Source organism: Triticum urartu, chromosome 5A (genome assembly GCF_056163025.1).
Source record: "Triticum urartu cultivar PI428250 chromosome 5A, HENAU_Tu73, whole genome shotgun sequence".
NCBI classification, from domain to species: Eukaryota; Viridiplantae; Streptophyta; class Magnoliopsida; order Poales; family Poaceae; genus Triticum; species Triticum urartu.
The window spans coordinates 227924678-227947126 of record NC_141877.1 but is presented as its reverse complement, the minus strand read 5'-3'; the positions used below and the strand labels follow the sequence as shown (position 1 = coordinate 227947126).

The 22449-nt window shown below is 44.9% G+C and overlaps 2 protein-coding genes across 2 annotated transcripts; one reads left to right on the top strand and one right to left on the bottom strand.

The window, feature by feature from the left end:
- Positions 1–4103: 4103 nt before the first annotated feature.
- On the bottom strand, positions 4104–6695 carry LOC147970874 (uncharacterized). Its single transcript, XM_087525800.1, has 3 exons — positions 6565–6695; positions 6090–6127; positions 4104–5998 (listed from the first exon to the last, which is right to left on the bottom strand). The coding sequence occupies exon 3, from the start codon at positions 5740–5742 to the stop codon at positions 5056–5058; it is 687 nt and encodes a 228-aa protein (XP_087381926.1). The 5' UTR covers positions 5743–5998; positions 6090–6127; positions 6565–6695; the 3' UTR covers positions 4104–5055.
- Positions 6696–6839: 144 nt separating this feature from the next.
- On the top strand, positions 6840–19437 carry LOC125508524 (SWI/SNF complex subunit SWI3C homolog). The gene is made up of 9 exons (XM_048673250.2): positions 6840–7126; positions 7229–7765; positions 7867–8432; positions 11009–11363; positions 11471–11544; positions 12431–12519; positions 17645–17697; positions 17784–17926; positions 18589–19437. The coding sequence occupies exons 1-9, from the start codon at positions 7099–7101 to the stop codon at positions 19099–19101; spliced, it is 2358 nt and encodes a 785-aa protein (XP_048529207.1). The 5' UTR covers positions 6840–7098; the 3' UTR covers positions 19102–19437.
- The last annotated feature ends 3012 nt before the right edge of the window (positions 19438–22449 follow it).

Here is a 22449-nt window from a genome sequence, read left to right as displayed (position 1 = left end):
AGAGGGGGATCTTCGTTCTTCGTCACCACCAACCCTTCTCCATCACCAATTCCATGATGCTCCCCACCGGGAGTGAGTAATTCCTTTGTAGGCTCACTAGTCGGTGAGGAGTTGGATGAGATTCATCATGTAATTGAGTTAGTTTTGTTAGGGCTTGATCCCTAGTATCCACTATGTTCTAAGATTGATGTTGCTAATGTTTTGCCATGCTTAATGCTTGTCACTTTGGGCCCGGGTGCCATGATTTCAGATCTGAACCATTTATGTTATCACCATTATATCCATGTTCTAGATCCGATCTTGCAAGTTATAGTCACCTACTACGTGTTATGATCCGGCAACCCCGGAGTGACAATAGTCGGGACCACTCCCGGTGATGACTGTAGTTTGAGGAGTTCATGTATTCACTATGTGTTAATGCTTTGTTTTGGTTCTCTATTAAAAGGAGGCCTTAATATCCCTTAGTTTCCAATAGGACCCCGCTGCCACGGGAGGGTAGGACAAAAGATGTCATGCAAGTTCTTTCCATAAGCACATATGACTATTTACGAAATATATGCCTACATTATATTGATGAACTGGAGCTAGTGTTGTATCACCCTAGGTTATAACTGTCTAATGATAATATCATCCAATAAGTCAACGATCCAATGCCTACGAATTTATCCTATATTGTTCTGGCTAAGTTACTACTGCTATCGTCAATGTTACACTTGCTACAAAATTATTGTTATCATTGTTATTGTTACCATTGTTGCTGCTACTATTATCAAAACTATCATACTACTTTGCTACTGATCACTTCGCTGCAGATAATTAATCTCCAGGTGTGGTTGAATTGACAACTCAGCTGTTAATACCTTCAAATATTCATTGGCTCCCCTTGTGTCGAATCTATGCATTTGGGTTGAATACTCTACCCTCGAAAACTGTTGTGATCCCATATACTTGTGGGTTATCAGTCGACGTCTCATGATCCATCCAATCCGGAAACAAGAGAAATAGGCGACAATTAAATTTAGACACGAGCCTGACAAATTTTCTCATAGGACATTCTTTCCTTTTCCTTTTTTAATTACGCTTCATTTGGATGTCTCCATTGGAGAACTCCGTATTGAATTGGTCTGAATTCCAAATTAGTGAGGAAACTGAGATGAGACAAATACGAATTCACCTGTTTGGTTGTCCAGCGAATTGGCCCTTGAAATGCCTATGAGATTTCAATACAGAATCTTGTTTGGATGACAAACTTTGGAATTGCATAGCTCCATATATTACCAGGTTATACCTTGTTCTACATCACTCAAAAATGAAATCTGACTATGAATATATAGCAATGAAATAATTAAATATTCTAGAAATGCATCAGGAAATGCTAATGGTCATACAATGACAACAATATTTTTTTTACGATAACATAACACAAAATTTGAAACAATAACAACTAGCACGTACTCTCAAATATGATCTCATACATGACATAAATCAAGCAATTTAAAAAAAGGTCCAAGTGTTTGACTTAAACAGTGTGTGGCAATACATACATAGTTCCAAGTTCAACAAGGCAGTACATACATACTTCCAAGTTCAACATGACATAAAATAGATGGTTCAAAGTTCAACAACACATAAAAGCATCGATCTTCAAGGCAACATTAGCAGCCATGTCTTCCTCATGGTAATGGGAAGCTCCTTTAGAGCTTGAAACATGCGATCATTGAGTACCAACTTCCCATAACATCGAAGCATATCTTGCTCAGCTAAATCATGTATCAAACTAAGTGCATCAAGTATTTCAGCGGGTGTGGTAACCTTTGGTAGTGGAATGGTGATGTCTACTACGCAACTTTATTCTTGTAGACTTGTGTTGGGCCTCCAAGCGTAGAGTTTTGTAGGACAGTAGCAATTTCCCCTCAAGTGGATGACCTAAGGTTTAATCCGTGAGAGGTGTAGGATGAAGATGGTCTCTCTCAAACAACCCTGTGACCAAATAACAAAGAGTCTCTTGTGTCCCCAACACACCAAATACAATGGCAAATTGTATAGGTGCACTAGTTCGACGAAGAGATGGTGATAAAAGTGTAATATTGATGGTAGAAATATATTTTTATAATCTGAATAAATAAAAACAGCAAGGTAGAAAATAGTAAACGGGCACAAAAATGGTATTGCAATGCTTGAAAATGAGGCCTAGGGTCCGTACTTTCGCTAGTGCAATCTCTCAACAATGCTAATATAATTGGATTATATAACCATCCCTCAACGTGCAACGAAGAATCACTCCAAAGTTCCTATCTAGCGGAGAACATATGAAGAAATTGTTTGTAGGGTACGAAACCACCTCAAAGCTATTCTTTCCAACCGATCTATACAAGAGTTCATACTAAAATAACACCAAACAATTTCAGATTCATAATACTCAACCCAACACAAAGAACCTCAAAGAGTGCCCCAAGATTTCTACCGGAGAAACAAAGACAAGAACGTGCATCAACCCCTATGTGTAGATTACCCCAATGTCACTTCGGGAATCCGCGAGTTGAGTGCCAAAACATATATCAAGTGAATCAAAATAGTACCCCATTGTCACCACGAGTATTCATTTGCAAGACATATATCAAGTGCTCTCAAATCCATAAAAGTATTCAATCCAATAAAATGAAATATCAAAGAGAAAACTCAATTCATCACAAGATAGAGAGGGGAAAACACCATATGATCCGACTATATTAACAAAGCCCGCGATACATCAAGATCGTGACATCTCAAGAACACGAGAGAGAGAGAGATTAAACACATAGCTACTAGTACAAACCCTCAGCCCCGAGGGTGGACTACTCCCTCCTCATCGTGGTGGCCTCCGGGATGATGAAGATGGCCACCAAAGATGATTTCCCCCTCCGGCAGAGTGCTGAAACTGGGTCTAGATTGGTTTTCGGTGGCTACAGAGGCTTGCGGCGGCGGAACTTTTGATCTAGGTTAACCCCGAGGGTTTCTGGAATTTTTGGGAATTTATAGCGAAAGAAGGGGTGCGGGAGGCCACCGAGGTGGGCACAACCCACCTGGGCGCGCCTGGGCCCTAGGGCACGCCCTGGTGGGTTGTGCCCCTCTCGGGGCACCCCCAGGTGCTGCTTTGGCCCATCCTGGGTGTTCTAGTCCATAAAAAATCTCGAAAAAGTTTTGCGGTGTTTGGACTCCGTTTGATATTGATTTCCTACCATGTAAAAAACAAGCAATAAACATCAACTGTCACTGGGCACTGGGTCAATAGGTTAGTCCCAAAAAATGATATAAAGTTGCTATAAAATGATTGTAAAACATCCAAGAATGATAATATAATAGCATGAATACTTCATAAATTATAGATACATTGGAGATGTATCAAATGGGCTCAGTTGTCTTGAAAGCATCAACTAAGTCCTTCTTCATATCTCCAAGCATACAAATAATACCATCACCTGTTCGCTGCCTCTTTGGCGCTACTTCTGGAGAGACTTCAATCGGTTCTTCTAATGGCTCTGCAGCAATCTCAGCACCTGTCTTCGCACCATCGCCATTAGCATGATCTTTTGAATATACGATACATATGGACTCCTAGTTCTTGATTATGTTGGTCTTGTAAGACTTTATCTCCTTGCATGCCTTGTTAGCCTGCACAAAAAGCACAAACTAGTAAAGCTACTGCCTTGTTATTTTACATATGCAAACTATATACAGAATGTGTACTCATGATGCATGGTTACCTCCACATATTTAGCCCAAACATCATCACTATCCATTGATAGCCTATTATTGGTCCAATCCCAGCCGAAACCACTTTGAGAAATGATCTTGCTAACGACCTCATAGTGATGATCCAAAGTCCTCATCCTTCCACTTATGTTATCCTTTGTGATATCCTTATTGCACTTGACCTTCACATTCCTCATGGCATGCGTGTACACATGTGGTTTCCATCCATTTTGGGCATGGTCACCCTTGTTGTGATGCTCAACTAAGACATCAAGCAATGCATCATCCATCTCATCATCCCATGTGCAGTAATTCCTCCTCCTTGTAGTTACTTCTTTGGCCATGGTTCTACAAGGAAATAAAAATTGTACATAATAGAAAAAACAAATACAATATTAAGTTTGAGAAAAAACATGAAACATAATGTCATTCATTAGTTGCATGAAGACGATGCATATACAAAATACCACATGCTTCATCACATTAGCTGCAACTAGCTATACAAAAGAAGACCACCGCAGCTAGCTATACAAAAGAAGACCACCATAGCTAGCTATACCAAAAAAGACCACTGCAGCTAGCTATACCAAAGAAGACCACTGCAGCTAGCTATACAAAAGAAGACCACCGCAGCTAGCTATACAAAAGAAGACCACCGCATCTAGCTATACCAAAGAAGACCACCGCAGCTAGCTATACAAAAGAAGACCACCCCAGCAGCTACATAGCATACTCTCATCCTATTCCATCTCTTGTTCTCCTTGTGCCACAAGGTACTCAGAAAACATATCATCAGCTAGTTGTTGCCTAAAGTTGGACCATTCAGTAGTGACTTGCACACTTCTAATGAAGTTGTCATCATCTGGATCATCACTTGGCGCATTTGCTAATTCATTATCCACTTCAGGCAATAACAAATCATCCATGACATGATGTCTATCCCTTGCAAATTTGTGCAACACACAATAAGCACTATTAATTCGAATCTGCAATGATATTTTAGTTCATAGTAAGCAATTGTCATCTCATATACTGATGTTATCTAACAACATATTTACTTTTTGTACCTGATCCTTTATGTTAAAGAAGGTTTGGGAACACAAGATAGCCCATTTTTTCTTGAACAAGCTAAATGTTCGCTCCACTACATTCCTAGCACGCGAATGGCGCAAGTTATATAACTCTTTAGTTGTTTGAGGCCGCTGTGCACTTGCAGCCCATTCTTTTAGATGATACCGAGTGGACCTGAATGGAGCTAGAAATCCTTCTCCATTGGTATAACCAGCATCAACTAAATAATATTTCCCTATATCAATAAGTTAGTTAGCTAACAATCAAGTCAAAGAAACTACATGCCAAGAGTAAGAGTCGTACCCTTAGGCACAACAAAGCATCTTGGCGGTTCACCCTCATTGCATCACGCAAAACTCTCGAATCTGAAACTGAACCCTCCGAGCCATGTAACACATAAAGAAACTTCATGTTCCAATCAACAACACCTAGCATGTTAGTGGTAATGGCTTGCTTTCCGTTCCTATACCTTCCTTGGTCAGCCACATCAACAAGCACGTCAATATGACAACCATCTAGTGATCCAAATGCATTACCAAACCACTTCCATTTGTAATCATCAGGAGCTTGAGAGGTAGAGGAAGGTAGCTTAATGAACTCCCCATGTAGAGAGAGTAGGGCGTTTAGGACAACAAAGAAGTGTGTGCTGATGGTCCATAAAGTACGCTTGTAGGTGCCACACAACATCCTCATCTTAATACTATGACCAACTACAAGCAAAAACATTGCAACTTTCTCTTCCACGGTCACATATACACTATCACGAGGGCCACATCTCTCCCGTAACATGGTGCAAAGGTCATGAAAGTTTCGTTTAGTTAGGCGCAATTGATCATAGCATGCCACTGTAGATCCATCATACTCCCTCCGTCCCAAAATTCTTGTCTTAGATTTGTCTAAATACGGATGTATCAAGTCACGTTTTAGTATTAGATACATCCGTACCTAGACGAATATAAGACAAGAATTTTAGGACGGAGGGAGTACATGCATTTAAGCAAATGTTTCCTATTCCTAATCTTGTCCTCATCATCATTAAAAGTTCCTAGGTCCCCTATTCCGTTGTGTAGTAACAAAGGCTAATGCAAGAGCACATGTTTCAACAAACAATTTAGTCAGAACAATTCTTTTCCTCTCCCGTCTTTTATTTTCTTCATTTATCCACTCAACCAACTCCAATTGATCCGACATTGAGCTGCACAATTCGATTATCTAGGATTTAAACAATGCAGCAAGACATCACATGCACAAATGAATAGAAAACATAGGGGATTTCTGCCATATACCTTCACTTGGCTTGCAGATTGACGCACAGTTCATAGATCTGCACAATATATAAACAAAAAATTTAGTTAACATAGAAGAGAAAGGGAATGAACCAAGTTACATGTACAAGATTGGAGAAAGTAAATCCCGCTGTTGCCTGAGTGACTGTGTCGAGAGGGAGAAGGTAGAGCACAAGGCCGACTGGCGAGAGGGAGAAGGAAGAGCACCAGGCGGGTTGGCCATAGGAGACCTGCACCTCCGCGACCGAAGCCCTGGTGGTGGCTGTCGTGGTCCTGGTGGTTGGGGACGTGGACAATGGGAGGAAGGAATGAGAAATAGATGGACTGGAGAACTGGCGCCTCCGCCGCCGCGGTCCTGCTGTGGCCGCCGCCGAGGTCCTCGTGGTGGCCCCCGAGATGCGGACGGGGATGGGAACGAGAGGAAGGAGCGGGGAAGGAGATGGGAAGAGGAGGAGGGAGTGGGGCCGAATCGGACCTCGGTGCGGCCGCAGAGATCCGTGGGACTTGCCGCCGAGATCTCTGGTGGTGGCGGCCGAGCTCCCTGGTGGTCGCCCCTGTTCCTTCCTTTTTTTCTTTTTGCCCGAGGAAGGAGGGGATAAGGCAGCGAAGGGGTATGTTTTGCGGGAAAGGCCAATTCGGATTAAATTGGAGTGAAAGGGCTCAGTATCGTGGAACGAAGAGGTTTGATGGAAGAAAATACAATGCTGAATTTAGGTCTTATTTCCAAGCGACAATTCAGACTGCAGCCAAACAGCTGAATTGCAATTTGGAGAATACCAGTTCCATTTCAGGCATCTCAATTGGGCATCCAAACGCAGTGCTAAGGTATTCGGATCTCAGAATTCAGAGGGAGAGCTGTAGGATGGAGTGAAAATTTCGGACAAGAGAGCTCAAATCTCCTCCTCACTCCTCTCGCACGTGCCTATCCGCCCCGCCGTGGCCCCCCTCACTCGCGGGCACACAGTCCAAGCTTCCACCACCGTTTCCGCCTCCGCCGGCGCCGGCGACGATGCCTCGCAAGGCCTCGTCCTCCTCAGGTACGCGTCCCAACCCCTTCGCACCTCGCAATTCTCCGGAACGAGCCCCTTCTCCCGCACTGACGCCGCCCTTCCCTCCCCAAAACCCTAATTCCCTCCCAGATGCGAAGCTCAAGTGGCGGAAGCGGAAGCGCTCACAGGACACCTCCCCATTGAAGCAGTCCGGCGGGGCCGACCACTCCGACGATTCTGACTCCGCAGCGGCGAACGACGAAGACGACGCGCTCCACGGCTCCGCCAACGGGGGCGAAACCCTAGGCGCCCGTGGCGGTGATGACGACACCGTGCCCGACCTCCGGGAGGCGGAGGTGCTCTCCTCAGCGGAGCCCGTCTCTGGCTTCCCCTCGGCTACCCGCCGCACTATCAGCCGGCTCCATCCCTCTGTGCTTGCAGTTATCGCCGCTGATCGTGCCTTGGCGGGTGGTGCCAGCTGTGCTTCGGCTCCGCCTGCACCCGCGCTGGAGAACATTTCGCACGGGCAGCTCCAGGTGCTAGCAGCCATGCTCCCTGACCACCCATCCCTGTCCAACGACCCTGACAAGCCGTCCTCCTATGTCTGCACCGTGCCTCCACTCATGGAATGCCAAGGCGTGCCCAAGCAGTTCTACAGCAAGTTACTCGTCGTCCCCAGACACGCAGGTTTGTTCTTGACGCCAATGATGCTTTCTAGCAAGCTAAAATTGTGGAGCAAATTGTTAATTCTCATTTGTTGGTCATGTGGGATGATTTGCAATTTGCAGATTGGTTCTCGCCGGCGACTGTACACAGGTTGGAGAGGCAGGTGGTGCCACATTTTTTCTCAGGGAAGTCCCCAGGGCATACACCAGAGAAGTACATAATGCTGAGGAATAAGGTGATTGTGAAGTATTTGGAGCGCCCGTCAAGGAGACTTGCATTTGCTGAGTGCCAGGGGCTTGTTACAAGCACGGCTGAATTGTATGACCTGAGTCGGATAGTCAGGTTCTTGGACACTTGGGGGATTATTAATTACCTCGCGGCTGGATCTGTGCACCGGGGCTTGAGGCTGGCATCATCTTTAATCAGGGAGGAGCAAACAGGGGAGCTGCAGCTGGCGTCTGCACCATTGAAGTCAATTGATGGTCTGATTTTGTTTGATCGGCCAAAATGCAGTGCCCGAGCAGAGGATATCGCTTCTGTGGCATCAACTTCGTCTGCTCTGGAGGTGCCAAATGGTGATACTGGCTTTGCAGACTTGGACGAAAAGATTTGGGAGAGGCTGTCTGAGAACTTCTGTAGTTATTGTTCACAACCTTTGCCCAGTTTGCACTATGAATCACAAAAGGAGGTGCGTACAATTATAACACTATGAATTTTTTTTCCCGTTCTCCATATATGGGATTATTTATCCACGTTTTTAGAGAAAATCTTTCTCCACATCGTCAGAACTGTTGTTTATGCAATTCTCTTCACATTTTTAATTGATTGGGTTCTTTTGTAGAATGATTCCATATTATTAATTTTCTCACATTGAAAATTTAGTATTGGTTTACCACATGAGTATGCTTGAAGGGTACATTTCAACTCTTAAGCTCATTTGCAATTTTAAGTACCGAGGGCTCGATAGAATGGTTTGATTAAAAGAGTATCAGTGAGTATCACCGTGTTGCAAATTATCAATGTATACTTGCTTTGTAAAGTGACAATTATCATGTTAGTCATACGGGGCTGCACATAAGAATTTGAGGCCCTGGTGCTAAACACAATGTGTGCCCCTACATTTTATAAAATGCCAATAATCAAACAATTATTCTATTTTCTTATATAACTGCAACATATGTTTTTCTTACAACAAAGAATTACATTGGACATTCATGGTAAAAGAATTACATTGGATATTTATGGCGGTCTTCAGTCACTAAACTTACCTGAACCTGTATAAAGCATCATCCAGCTAGTATCTCTTGAAATGAAATTTTCATAGTTCATCTTTCTGAAAACATCATTTTGAAGTGCATATAACTGCAATATCATTATCATGATTAATTGGTCCTGAATCATTATCTGCACTTTGAGCCTCAACTGATAGGAGGGGAATTAGGAGTAGGGATGGATCCACTACCTCGGATGGTTCTATTGTTTTGCAGGAGAATCACTTAGTGCCTCTTTGATTTAATTGGTTTTCATGGAAATTTTGGAGGATCAGAATGGTTAGAAAATGTTCTCACGTGGCCTGTTTGATCTGTGGGATCTCTTTCTAAGGATTCCTTTGCACTACATTACCTTTCATTGGAAATTTTCCATCCACCAGCTAAAAGAATCCTTTGTTTTTCATGTGCTGCAATCAAACAGACATTATGGCAAACAAAATCCTGTAGGACTCAAGTTGGCATGTCATTATAATCCGTGTGTTTTGGAATCCTGTGAATCAGAAGGACCCTTATCGAGAGAGGTGGGAGGGGGGGGGGGGGTTGTTGCCCGAAGAAATGAAATAGAGGGGGGGGGGGGTACTGCAATTAGTAAGTTCCATGGCCAAATCCTTCCTAGGAAATGGAAGGCTTAAATGGTGTAGATTTCCTTTTAGATGACCGGCTGATGTGCAATATATGAATCACCCTAGGATAAGAATTGATCAGCTAACATTTCAGTTCCTGTACATACATGGACTATTTTCTTTGTATGCTGCTCATCATTAATATTTATTCTATAATATGTTGTAATTCATTGGAGAATGCTATGGTACAACAACAAAATGCGATCAGAAGAGCATGTTTAGAGATCAGTTTGAAGGATAAATAGAAAGAGTCCTTATTTGGCGCATTTATGTGCATTTATTTAGATCTTCCAACAGACAAATTATCTGTAAATAGTTTTTTTTGCGGGAGTATTATCTGTAAATAGTTGACTTCTCAAATGACTGGATCTTATCCTCCAGCTCGTCTGGAACATCAGCTTTGAGTTGAAAGTGTTACAATGAATCATTATGCTATTTGCTTCAATCTAAAGGTATAATCTTTTCTTGGAATAACATCATACCGATGTTTCTAACTTGCATAAAATACAAACAATTTGTGAAGTGCAACCGCAGTGGCAAAACAAAACCAATTTGAAAAAAATACAACACCACACAAAAATAATGAAATACAACACCGCATGAAAAATGTGCCCTGAATCGGTCAAAAAACTGCAACTTGCCCATGGCTGGTGTTATTGTTGCTAGTGGCACACAAGTCACAGTCTGAACAGCTGCGCAACACTAGAGTTGGCTCTGGCTGGGGATGGGCTTAAGTGCAGCGTCTGAATCAGATCTCATTCCTATGATGACACATGCCAGTTCTGTTGAATGAACGTTATTAAATAGAATTTCTGCAGTTAATCTATATGTTGATGCCTGTAAACTATGGTTATCTAAGTTATGCGTAATGTCCTTAAAGCTCTTTATCCTTGCCCAATGTAGTGGTAATGGAGGGAAAGTCAGTGGCAGCCAGAATGGTGCAGTGGCTGTCAGTGATGGGGTTGGTGCAGTTGATCTTCATTGTAGGGGGAGGGGGCGCAGGAGTTGTTTGGGACGACATACGATGAGTTCCCCTAGTTTTAATGTTCTACTATCTCTTGGACTAGGATTCCTACTCCCTCCGTCCCATAATATTAAGATCTTATTACATCCAATATTTGAGCATATTGGATGTCATAAGATCTTATATTATGGGACAGAGGGAGTAGTAGATATGCTTAGTTCCAGTACACACTGTTTTAAGGATAATAGCTATCTTATTGCAGCATGATTTTTTCTCCAGGCAGATGATCATGGATATCTTATTTTTCTGGTATCATAGCAATTTTACTGTACTTATGTAAACTGCTCTTTTTGAGAGTAGTCTGTGAAGATGCAGCAAGCTGACCTCATTTTTACTGATTGAGTAGGCAGACATTTCTCTTTGCTTGGATTGCTTCCATGATGCAAGATTTGTTCCTGGGCACTCAAGCTTAGATTTTGAGAGAGTGGATGGAACGAAAGATGGATCAGACAATGATGGGGACAGCTGGACTCACGAGGAAACTTTACTGTTGCTGGAGGGCTTAGAGAAGTACAATGATAACTGGAATGCTATTGCTGAACATGTCGGAACAAAGTCTAAGGCGCAATGTATTCACCATTTTATTCGTATTCCAGTGGAAGATGGTCTGTTAGAGAGCATTGAAGTACCAGAAGCATCTGTTTCATCTAGAGTACAAAGCAATGGCTTTTCATATTCAAATTCCAATGGCGGCATTTCAGGTTTACTCACTATTTGCTCTGTTGATAAACTTTGGTTACATTTCAGTTCTGATGGCAGTGAAATTTATCTGCCTCCATTTTGTAACTGTGATGATTATTTATCTTAGGTAGCGTTCCTCAAAGTAGCCAACCTGGACAACAGCTTCCATTTGTTAATTCCGCTAATCCAGTCATGTCACTGGTAAGTGATTCACTATGGGTTGTATGTAAATTTATCGAATTCCTCAATTCTCTTTTAGGCGCCGAAAAGTATTATACTTTTGATCAGTAACATTTATAGTTATTTCCATTTTTTTACACAGTTGATTTTTAGTGATGTACATGCATATAGACTGCAAATTCCAAAGTTGTTTGACCGGAATATTCGTAAATCAGAGCCCACACTGGGTTTAAGAGAAAATATTTTAGAAATTGAGTTGTGACTATTATTAGTTGCTGACCATGTGCGGGCACTGCTAATCGAGATGTCTATGCTGTAGCACTGTTGAGCTTTACTGACTGCATGAGTAGATACCTTATTGTAGTTTATTTTTCTGTTCAAACATCAAAAGCTGTTGAACGACATAGAATCTGGATAGAATCCCGTAAAGGTGTAAATCACATTTTAAGTATTTGTCTGCATAAATAGCTTATTGCCAATTTGCCATTGATTGAATGCTAAAACACACCTGATTGAGGGCACTGGTGGTACATTATATATGCAATACCATGATAGGGGATTATTCGGTTCCTATTATAGAGCTAACATGATACTCCCTCTGTAAAGAAACATAAGACTGTTATTGAATGAAACTTGAAGGGGAATATTGAGTGCATAGCATATTATAGCGCTAACATGATATCCCTGAACGAGAGTCATTGAATGAAATTCGAGAGCATCATATTTAGATGGACCTAAGGAGTGAGGAGCAGATAAGTCAACAATTTTGCTCAGAACCCCCCTCACAATTCAGAATCACAGAGCTTCTTGATAGTACATATACAGTTTCCTGTTATTGCTATGCATCTGTTCAGGCTGTTCCTGATCTATTATATAGCTGGTCTAACCGTTCAGGAATGTTTTGCAGGTTGCATTTTTGGCCTCTGCAGTAGGACCAAGAATAGCAGCATCCTGTGCAAATGCAGCACTATCTGTTTTGACAAGAGATGATTCCAGGTGAGCAACCTATATGGCATATCAGTATCATCACTTGTGCTTTCCTGCTGTTTTTTGAATGCTTATACTTTTACTAACAATACTAATGGAAGTATTGATATACTACTATTTATAGTTCCTGAAGGGTGTCTTACAAATGTGTTTGTCCACAAAGAATGTCAACCGGTTTTACAGACTTCCATGCTGTCGACTAAAAACTTTCTAGTCAAACGTCTCTTGAAGTATTTAAGATCTAGTGATATTTGAAATGAGTTTGATCTAGTGGGCTAATGTAACTTTAATGATTACATCATGGTTATGTATTAAAGCCAATTTTAGATTAAAGAGACTTGACCAACAAGCCGGTAAATCTATTCAAACTCTAATTTGATCTCTAAACTGACTGGACTCTTCCTAACAAAGATGCTTAATCAACTAGGACTCTAATTAAGGGATAAGACTCCACGTTTGATGGGCTGGTCCACATAACATCTGTCCCTTCCATGAAAAATAGCTTGTCCACAAGCTGTAGGTTGTCAATTGCCTCCCAGGGGACCTTGGGTACTACCAGATGTGGAGCTATCTTGGTCGTAGTCATCAGCCTCGATGAAGAAGAGCCACACGCACCGGTGACCCCAAACATAAATCTTGTCGCGTTGCAGCAAAGGCCCTGGCGATGACATTCTGCTAACTCAGCTGGAGTGAGGCGCCTAACCTGCCTGGCGGGGTTGGCTTTGGAGTAGTCGACGACAGAACAGGTGCCAGTGGTGCAGGTAGGAAAGGTATTGTAGCTGCGTTGGTCAGTATCTGCAACTCTGGCAGATCATGCAGCGCACCGAGCTTTCCACCGCACCGGACAAGTTGATCTGGCGTTGGACAGCGAGCGGCAACTACTCTGCGCAGTCCTGTTACACGGCGATCTTCCATGGAGCAACGGCCTGCCACTCATGGAAGCTGATCTGGAAATGCTGGGCGCCGCCGCGAGTCAAGTTCTTCCACTGGTTGGCCAACCAGGACCGATGCTGGACGGCTGAGAGGCTGGCTCGCCATGGCCTCCAGCATCACCCCCGCTGCCTCCTATGTGACCAGCAGCCGGAAACGGTGCGACACCTCATGCTGGAATGCCCCCTCGCCCGTCAGGCATGGCACGAGACCCTGGCCTGGCTACGCATCCCGGCCCCGATCCCCTCGCAGGAGCCATCGCTTACGGACTGGTGGAGACAGGCCAACGAAGACACGCCGCCGACCCTGCGCAAGGCCCTGAAATCTGTTGCGTTGCTCGTGCCATGGATGATCTGGAAGCACCGAAACAGCTGCGTCTTTGACAATGCGATGCCTTTCCTCAACACACTCCTAGATAGCATTAAGGACGAGGCCCGCTCATGGGCAGCAGCTGGGGCACCTGGCCTTCGACTTGTGCTGCCCCAAACCTGGGATGTGCACTAATTAACCGGCTGTAACCCGCACATCCTCGGATGATTGTAACTGAATCTCTCCTTTTCAATGAAAAGAAACGCAAAGCTTTTGCGTTTTCTCGAAAAAAGCTGCATTGACCGGAGGAAGATCGGAGGGGCACAAGGGCTCTGTAGGATGAGAAGGCTGGCGTGATGATATTGGAGGGAAACGCCGCTGCTCATAGGCCTTGGCGAAGGAGATGTCGGTGTGGAAGTCAGACGGCTGCTGAAGCTCGGCGTCAGTGCGAAGACCATCGGGCAGCCCTGCTGTGTACATAACTGTTGTTGGGACGGTGTTAATGGCTCATTGTTGTGGCACATGAGCGCTAGAAACCTGCTGGTGTAGTCGGCAACCTAGGAATTGAGCAGCAGACGTGCCAACTCGTCCAAGGGATTGGTGCGGAGTGACGGCCCAAACTGAACGTGGCGAGCTTCCTTGAACTGCTCCCATGTCGGCATGCTGAAATCACGCTCAAGTTGTAAGTACCAGAACTGAGCTTCATTCGTGAGGTGGTAAGGCTGCAGTCCAGACCTTGTCGTCCATGCGCTGTCCACAAAAAAACCGCTCGCACCTATTGAGCCAACCAAGAGGATCAGGCAAACCATCATACATCGGGAGGTCGAGCTTGTGGAAGCGACGCACGCCTGAACCAGAAGCTGATCCGAGGTGATTGTTAGGTAGGGGCGGAAGGGAGGTAATGGGCGGGGTGGATTCATAGATGGGTTCTGGAGGGGGGTGCGGCCATAACGGCATATGAAATCGATTGGCAGGTGGAGGCGTGAAGGGGTAGATGCGGCAGCAAAAATCTGCGGCTGCTGCTGGTAGGTGGGTGGCAATATTGGGCTGAGATTTGGGCTGTAGGGTGAGGGTGCCAAGTGGCCCAGATTGATTCTAGGAGGTGGCTGTGCTGAGTAAGGAGATGGCTGGAGGTGGTAAAAGGGCGTTGGCGGCTGATGGTGGTTGGCAGTGGTCAGGGCACAGGGTTATGTTGCAAGGGGAAGTAGGCTCTAAGTGGAAGGCAGGAAAGTGAGGGGGTGGTGGGGGTGGGCAATCTTGCCCGGCGGGTGGAGGTTCGTCGCCAGCGGCGGAGACAATTCCCGTGCTGGATAAGGGTACACCGGAGGTGCTGTTGGGGAGGGGAAGCACCAGGAGCGCGTCGTCGTTGGGGAGCAGGGCTTGGGAGACGGAGGTGGCATCATGAGCGGCTGCTGCAGCCGTGGAGTCTGGCGGTGGGGGCAGGGCTGTCAGCCATTCAATGGCGTGTGAAGGCCTCCAATTGCTTTGTGATGATCTTCATATGCTACACAGCCTCGATCTCAATGTCTTTTTCACTAAATGACCCTGTCTGAAACTTAATTTCCTCACTGCCCCCCTCAAAAACTTATTTCAGGAGTTTACCCCTCGCATAGACGCCTATTAATTTGGCGTTTCTAGTACTCCCTCTGCACTAGTGCATTAGGCATCTTAGGTTGTGCACCGCGACCAAGGCGGAGGGAAAAAATGAGAGAACTTGATGTTTATTTGCTAATTAATACCATTGCATGCAGAGAACTGGCCACTGCATGTCGTGCTAGGTAATCTCAAGTCATTGAAGTCATACAAGCCCCACATCCTCTATTGACTGATTCCTTTTTTCGTGGCAAGAAACAGGAACGAGATGTTTAGTTAATGCATCGCGCCTAAAGCATTTTGGGACTATCTGGTTTTCGTAACGTTCCTAATGCACTGGTACGGAGGGAGTACACGAAGTAATGCCAGATAATTTTGCACAATCTAATCCCATCTTTCAGTCCGTCCTACGTGGAAAAAAGGTCAAAGATGCCAAATCAGTTGGCGTCTTTCTCTTAGCTATCGAACGATTCCCCTTGTGCGCGCTGGCGACGAGACTTGTAAGGCCTAAGCCATCGCTGAGCTAGTCGTAGATGATCAGCTTCTCGTCCAGGGCGTAGTAGTATACGAGCATGATATGGGAGCCATCCCTGGCTAGGCGCGTGCAGGGCGGCGTCCAGCCCTGTGCTTTAACCACCAGCAGCACAGTAGCGCAGAGAGGTGCAGTGAGGGTGCACAGCTAGTAACACTGGAAAGTGAGAGATCTAAGGCCGGCGAAGGTGCTGGGATGCCGCCAGTAACAATGGGTTTGGGGAATCACTAAGGAATAGAGAGGCCCCAACTGATTTGGCGCCTTTTGATTTTTTTTTCCACGTAGGACGGACTGACAGCTGGGATTGGATTGTGCCAAATTACGTGGCGTTACCATGTGTACTAGAAACGCCAAACTAATAGGCGTTTGTGCGAGGGGTTAGCTCTCGAAATAAGTTTTTGAGGCAGTCAGTGAGGAAAGTAAGTTTCAGAAAGTGTCATTTAGTGAAAAAAGACTTGTAGATGGCTCCGATACCAAATTGGAAGAATCTACAACTGACCTAACCCTAATTACTGAAAAGTAGATAAAAGTAAACAACAATATTCTTCTCTGCTTTATTGAGAGGGGTCAGCCCCTTTATATAGTAGACAAAACTTGACCAAGAAGCCGGTAAATCTATTCAAACTCTAATACCATCTCTAAACTGACCAGACTCTTTTCCTAACAAAGATGCTTAATCAACTAGGACTCTAATTAAGGGATAAGCTTCTTATAACAGATCCTGCATTAGGGGTTCTTCAGTGATGTGATTAATGAACAGAAAATGCAAGTCTCAACTTTGTTGATATTGTTTCGTTGTTTTCAACTCGACAAGTTGAGTCTATTCGGAGATTTAATTAGGTAGGCTGTGGGTTTTCAAGTCATATAGTGCATGTTTAGGACTAATTTGAGTGGTCATTACACAGGTAGGCATATTTTAGCTGGCAGGAATTTCCAGGGCTAGGTTTTCCGCTGCTCATGCCCCCATCCTTGCTTGATTTGACACGCTACTTTCGGTATCCTGCACTATCTGGACGCATGATACTGACTTAGGCTCGGTTCGTTTCAAGCTTATGGGAGGCTTACGGTGGAAATTAAGCTCAAGCCTAAAAGAACTCGTTTAGGTGCCATTAGCTTAATTTCCAGCGACAGCCCACGCCTTCACGTTTGAGATAAGCCAGCGAAGGGCAGCTTCCTGAGCGTAGCCCTTCAAAAGTGAAGCGGTATTTCTCCTTGCCCTTTTCGTTGCTTGTATTTACGGCAAAACTGCCACCGTTTAGCCAACAGAACAAGTCGTCCCTGCCCCATGCAAATCCACCTACCTGACAGAACGATGCCTCCAGGAGTATCACGGACTTTTCACTAGTTTATCAGAAAATAAGCTAAACAAACAGAAACAGAAAAGAACTGGATGGATTATTCACAGGGGGGCTTATTTCACAGCAGCTTCTCACGGGCTTAATTTCACTGCAGCTTATGCACAAGCCGCAGCTCAAAAGAACGGGCCCTTAACCTCCAAACACTCCTGTCAGTGGGGCTATTGTTCATCAAGTAAAGCGACTTGAGGTTCCCAGTCGAGATTATTAGTCAGAGCTGAGCTAGCCAGTGACTAGCAGATGATCCGCTTGATTTGCTCTGCTACTCATGAGTCTGCACTGAGTTGGGCTGGCAAAACTGTCTAGTTGACTAATCACGGTCTAGTTGTCGACTTACAGTCGATGCTTTTTAAAAAAATACTTTGTGTTACTTTTTTATTATTATCTCTTACCATTTAATTTTTACTGTATTAAGGATGTGTTCAGAAGGCAATGATGTCATGGGTCAAGCTGCTCGTCCAAACTATGGTAACTGCTTTATTCCCAAAATTAGTCTGTCATCTGTGTCTGATGTTTCATAAATTATTGTAAAGTGCGTTGTTATTCTGAAACAGATGCCTCATCATCCGTCTCTCCCGAAAACGTCAAATACGCTGCAATGTGTGGCTTGTCAGCAGCGGCAACAAAGTGCAAACTTTTTGCAGATCAGGAGGAGCGTGAAATTCAGAGATTAGCGGCCACCATCATAAATCACCAGGTTCGTTGGAACACAAAAGTTTAGCGTGCTGCAATTTGCTACGAGGTAGATGATAATCTAGTTTGCTTCCTGTTGTTTTGCTGCATATGTTGCATTTACTGTGTGCTGCTGTTGTACCAGTTCTTGCACATTTATTTTATGAGTGACGATGGAAGCCTTGAAATCTAATTCGGCACTGAAGTTGCTGTAACATACCACATCTTTTGCTGTTCTTTGATAAAACCTCAAGTCCTCAACAAGAGTTCTTGACATTGTTTCCTGACCTCGCCTTTTGGCAATGGTAGTTCATCAGACCAAAACACTGCTAAAAGCAAAGATGTTTCGGGAATGGAAGGACATTGGCTCGGGATCCCATTGGGAAGTATTGGTTTGTGCTCCAGATGAGTTCTTTTTGCCAAGTTTGGCTGATTCAGGGTATTTTCTGAATGTGGTAAAAGAAACAAATTGTTCTGTCATAATATTTTTGGAAGTTTGCATAAGTAGGTGATATCTTTGCAAAAAGAAAAAAGAAACCCTAGCTTTTACTGAAGTCCAGGACGATCAAGCAAGTATCATATGAGATTTGGTTTGAAGCCTTAACCTGCCTGCTTCTGTTAACAACTTGGTAAAGGGGTGATATATGTTGCTTTCATCATTCTAATATAACTATGTCGGATTTACAGTTAAAGAGATTGGAGTTGAAGCTGAAGCAATTTGCAGAGGTGGAGACCTTGCTTTTGAAGGAAAGCGAGCAGGTTGAGAGGGCCAGGCAGAATCTTACAGCCCAGCGTGTCCGGTTTATGTCGGCTCGATTTGCTTCCTCCGGAGGTCCCATGCCCGGAGGCAGCAGCAGTACCATGGCATCAAATCCAATGAGTCAAGCCAGCCCTCGATCACCAGCAATGCCAGGCTCAATGCCACCGGCCAGCATGCAAGCGTTTTACAGCAATAACATGCAGGGGCATCCAGCCCAGATGGCTTTCTTGCAGCAGCAACAGCGGCAACAACAGCAACAGCAGCAGCAGATGCTCTCATTTGGGCCGCGCCTGCCGCTCTCAGCTATCCATCCCGGCTCATCGTCATCAGCAGCACCCAGCGTCATGTTCAACCCGGGCATGCCCAGTTCGGCTACCCCTAACCATCACTCCATGCTGAGACCACCACCCTCAGGGAGCAACAATTCAAGTTTTGGTTAAGGAGAGGTTCTTTGCCTCATCCTAAGTTACCTGTGTTTGTAGCTCTGGTGCCAACCATTGTAATTCAATTGCACAATCACAGGTAGATGCATTTAGTCTTTTAGGTTTTCCATCCTAGTTCCCTTTCTCCCGGAATCTCTCGGCTATCTCATAAGATGACTGTTTGATAGGTAAGATTGTGTTATAGAGAAGTGGGAGTTTCACCCTGGTGCAAGTAATTGCTCCCAATTAGATGCTACAAAGTGACGGAAATTGAATTTACCTGTATTCTTTACCCGCAACTGTGGTTTATACTCCAGTTTAGAGTCTTGTCAAGTAAACTTTTACCGAGTGAGAGCATCTTTAGCCGATCCTACAAAACACCCCGGCGACTATATTAACCGCTGTTTTCTGTCCTTGAAAATGGCCCGGATCTTTTGGTATATTTTGGCCCGAGCACCACATGTCTAGTTTTTGCCGCCCTTTTGCTGTTCCCTCTGTATCAGGTGCGAGTTGGTGGGAGTGACATTTTACCTTGCTTGCTGCCCCTACCCTCTCGCCGCCGTTGATCTTCCTGGCCTTGCGTCGTCGCGCCACCCAATCGACGACATGGAGCATCCGTAGCCACCGCCCATCAGCTTTCATGTCTCGCCGACCCCATCAGGGCCGCCTCTACCTTCCTTGCCCCCTCGCGGCCAACTTCCACATCGCCGCGCCAATTCCGACCGCTGCTGGGGTGAAATGGAAGCGATAGGGCAATCACGTCGCCGCACCAATTCCGACCACTCAATTGATGACATGGAGCATCGGCAGCCACCGCCCATCGGCTTTCATGTCTCGCCGACCCCATCAGTGCCGCCTCTACCTTCCTCGCCCTCCGCAGGCAGCTTCCATGTCGCTGTGCCAATTCCGACCGCTACCGGGGTGAAACAGAAGCGACAGGGCAACCATGTTGCTGCGCCAATTCTGGCTGCTGCTGGGGTGAAACGAAAGCGACAAGGCAACCACCTTGTTGCGCCAATTCCGATCGTTGCTGGGGTGAAACAGAAGCGGGAGCGAAACCATGTCGTCCAGGGAGGCGTTCCCCTTCCGACCGTGGGCACCCTGCTCCCTCCCGCGTATGGCGGTGCCTTCTCAGGCACCGGCTCGGCTTCGGTGGCCTCTGCCTAGGGCCTGAGGAAAGTCAAGGCTCCGACTGCACCTACCAAGGTCCCGAAGAAGGCCAAGGCTTCGACGGCTCGACGACAGGTGCCTCCTCCACCCAATCCGGAGGCCCATGTACCCCGCGCTCCCGTCAACTCCACCGGCGTCCACAACACGCTCGAGGAAACGTCAGAGAGGTAAAATTTCTTCCTTTCCACCGGTGTGCGCCGAATTGGGTTCATTTGATTAGTGCTTCGCCCTTTGGATTGTGTAGCTACGACTTGCATACCGTTCATACATCATATGCGGATTTGTTGGAGGAGAATGAGGTGAACATCATGAGTGCTCCTTCATCGAGGACAAGTACCATAAGCTCATGCCGACCCCATCCGACCTTTCATTGAATTCACTCCAAGGCCGGTGGGATGTGATCAAAACACATTGTGGCTGTTGGAGTGGTTTCTTGGAGAAAGTTAGGAACGCACCTCCAAGTGATTGCACAATTGACGACTATGTGAGTTTGTTGTCATTTTGTTGTGCACATTTGTGATGTTATTTGCTTTGATGATGAGCTCACACTTGCATGTTTTCCAAATGTAGGATTGCATTGCCTGTGAAAGATTCAAGCAAATTGCGGTTTCCAAACGCAAACCATTTTTGCTCCAACATTGTTGGAACTTGCTTCCAGAAAATGAGAAATGGAGGTTGAGGGATCAAGAAGCTCTACCAAAGAAAGGTGCACCCGTTAACTTGGAAGAAGATGATGCATGAAAGGGAGGAAGAAATAAGGGAAAGCCTGATGGAAGAAAGTTGGAGAAAGATAGTGTGAAGAGGTCGTCTCTAGCTTGAGGGAGCAAATTAGTACAATGGTGAAGTAAGGAAACTATGATGGAGAAGCATTTGGCAACTAAGTTGGCGTTGGCCGAGAAGAACCAACAAAAGGAGGCAAAGTGGGAGAGAAGACGTGCCTCCGAGGAGCGCAATATCGCTCTTGAGGAGCAAAAGAGGAAGGACAACAAGATCGCCGGGGAGGACCGATTCTTGATGATGGATCTGAGTGGTATGGAACCGATGGCAACAAAGTTTTATGAGTTGAAAAGAATGGATATCATGGTTCATAGGAGGCAAGAGCTTCATGATCTTATGGCCAGTGGTGGTGGTGCTTCGGCCAATGTGGTGCTTCCGGCAATGGTGATGATGGCGGTGCCATAGCCGGTGGTGGCAAGGATGATCTTGTCAACAATAGTGTTGCTTGATTTGGTCAAGTCTAATTGTGTTTAATTGCACATTCTTTTGGACAATCTTAATTGCTACCTCTTATATTGCGCATGCTTTTGGATGTGAACTATTGCCGTACTAGTATTGTACGACATTTTCATATTTATTTGTGTATTGCATCTACTATAAGGGTTTGTACACTACTGCAGATTGCTGCTAACGCGACACTACGATTAGAGACCCTTCGACGAAACTGTGTGCGATGCCATAATCGCAAACGGTGGTGTAAAAAAACCGTCAAAAATGTGCAAAACGTTTGCGATGAAGGATGCATCAAACACGGTTCAGATTTTAGTTGTGTGTGCGATGCAGGGCATACAGTTCAGCTCAATTAATTGTTTGCGATGAGGAGGAACAAAATAAACGGGCAGCCAGATGAAGGTGTGTGCGATGTACAACATACGGTTCACTCGAATGAACTGTTTGTGATTAGGCAACATAAAAGAAACGGTCAGCCAGATGAAAGGTGTGTGCGATATACGGCATGCGGTTCACTCGGATGAACTGTTTGCGTTGAGACATGAGAGCAGAAACGGTTCAAATGAACAAGATGTGTGTGATACGAGGCAAACAGGTCTGTAATCGAAAACATGTGCGAAGACCGATAACAACATAGACGATTATTGCTAACAAGCCGTGCGTGTTGTGAGCAAATGATTGCTGATATACAATTGTGAGTGATTGATGAAAACATCACCGATGGGTTTCATTGTTTAGTCCGTGTGCGATGTGATTTTCTTTGTCCGCACAGCATCTACGCTCTGTCTACAAAGCATCAACATATATACTTAAAAAGACAGCATTGCATAACCAAATTAAGCATACAATTATACAAGTGACTACACACATAACATTTCCACACACCAAAGTAAGCAATTACATGCATACTAAAGTAGGAGAAACGAGGATCTAATCATCTATTTATTGTTGCGACGACGCTTGCCATTG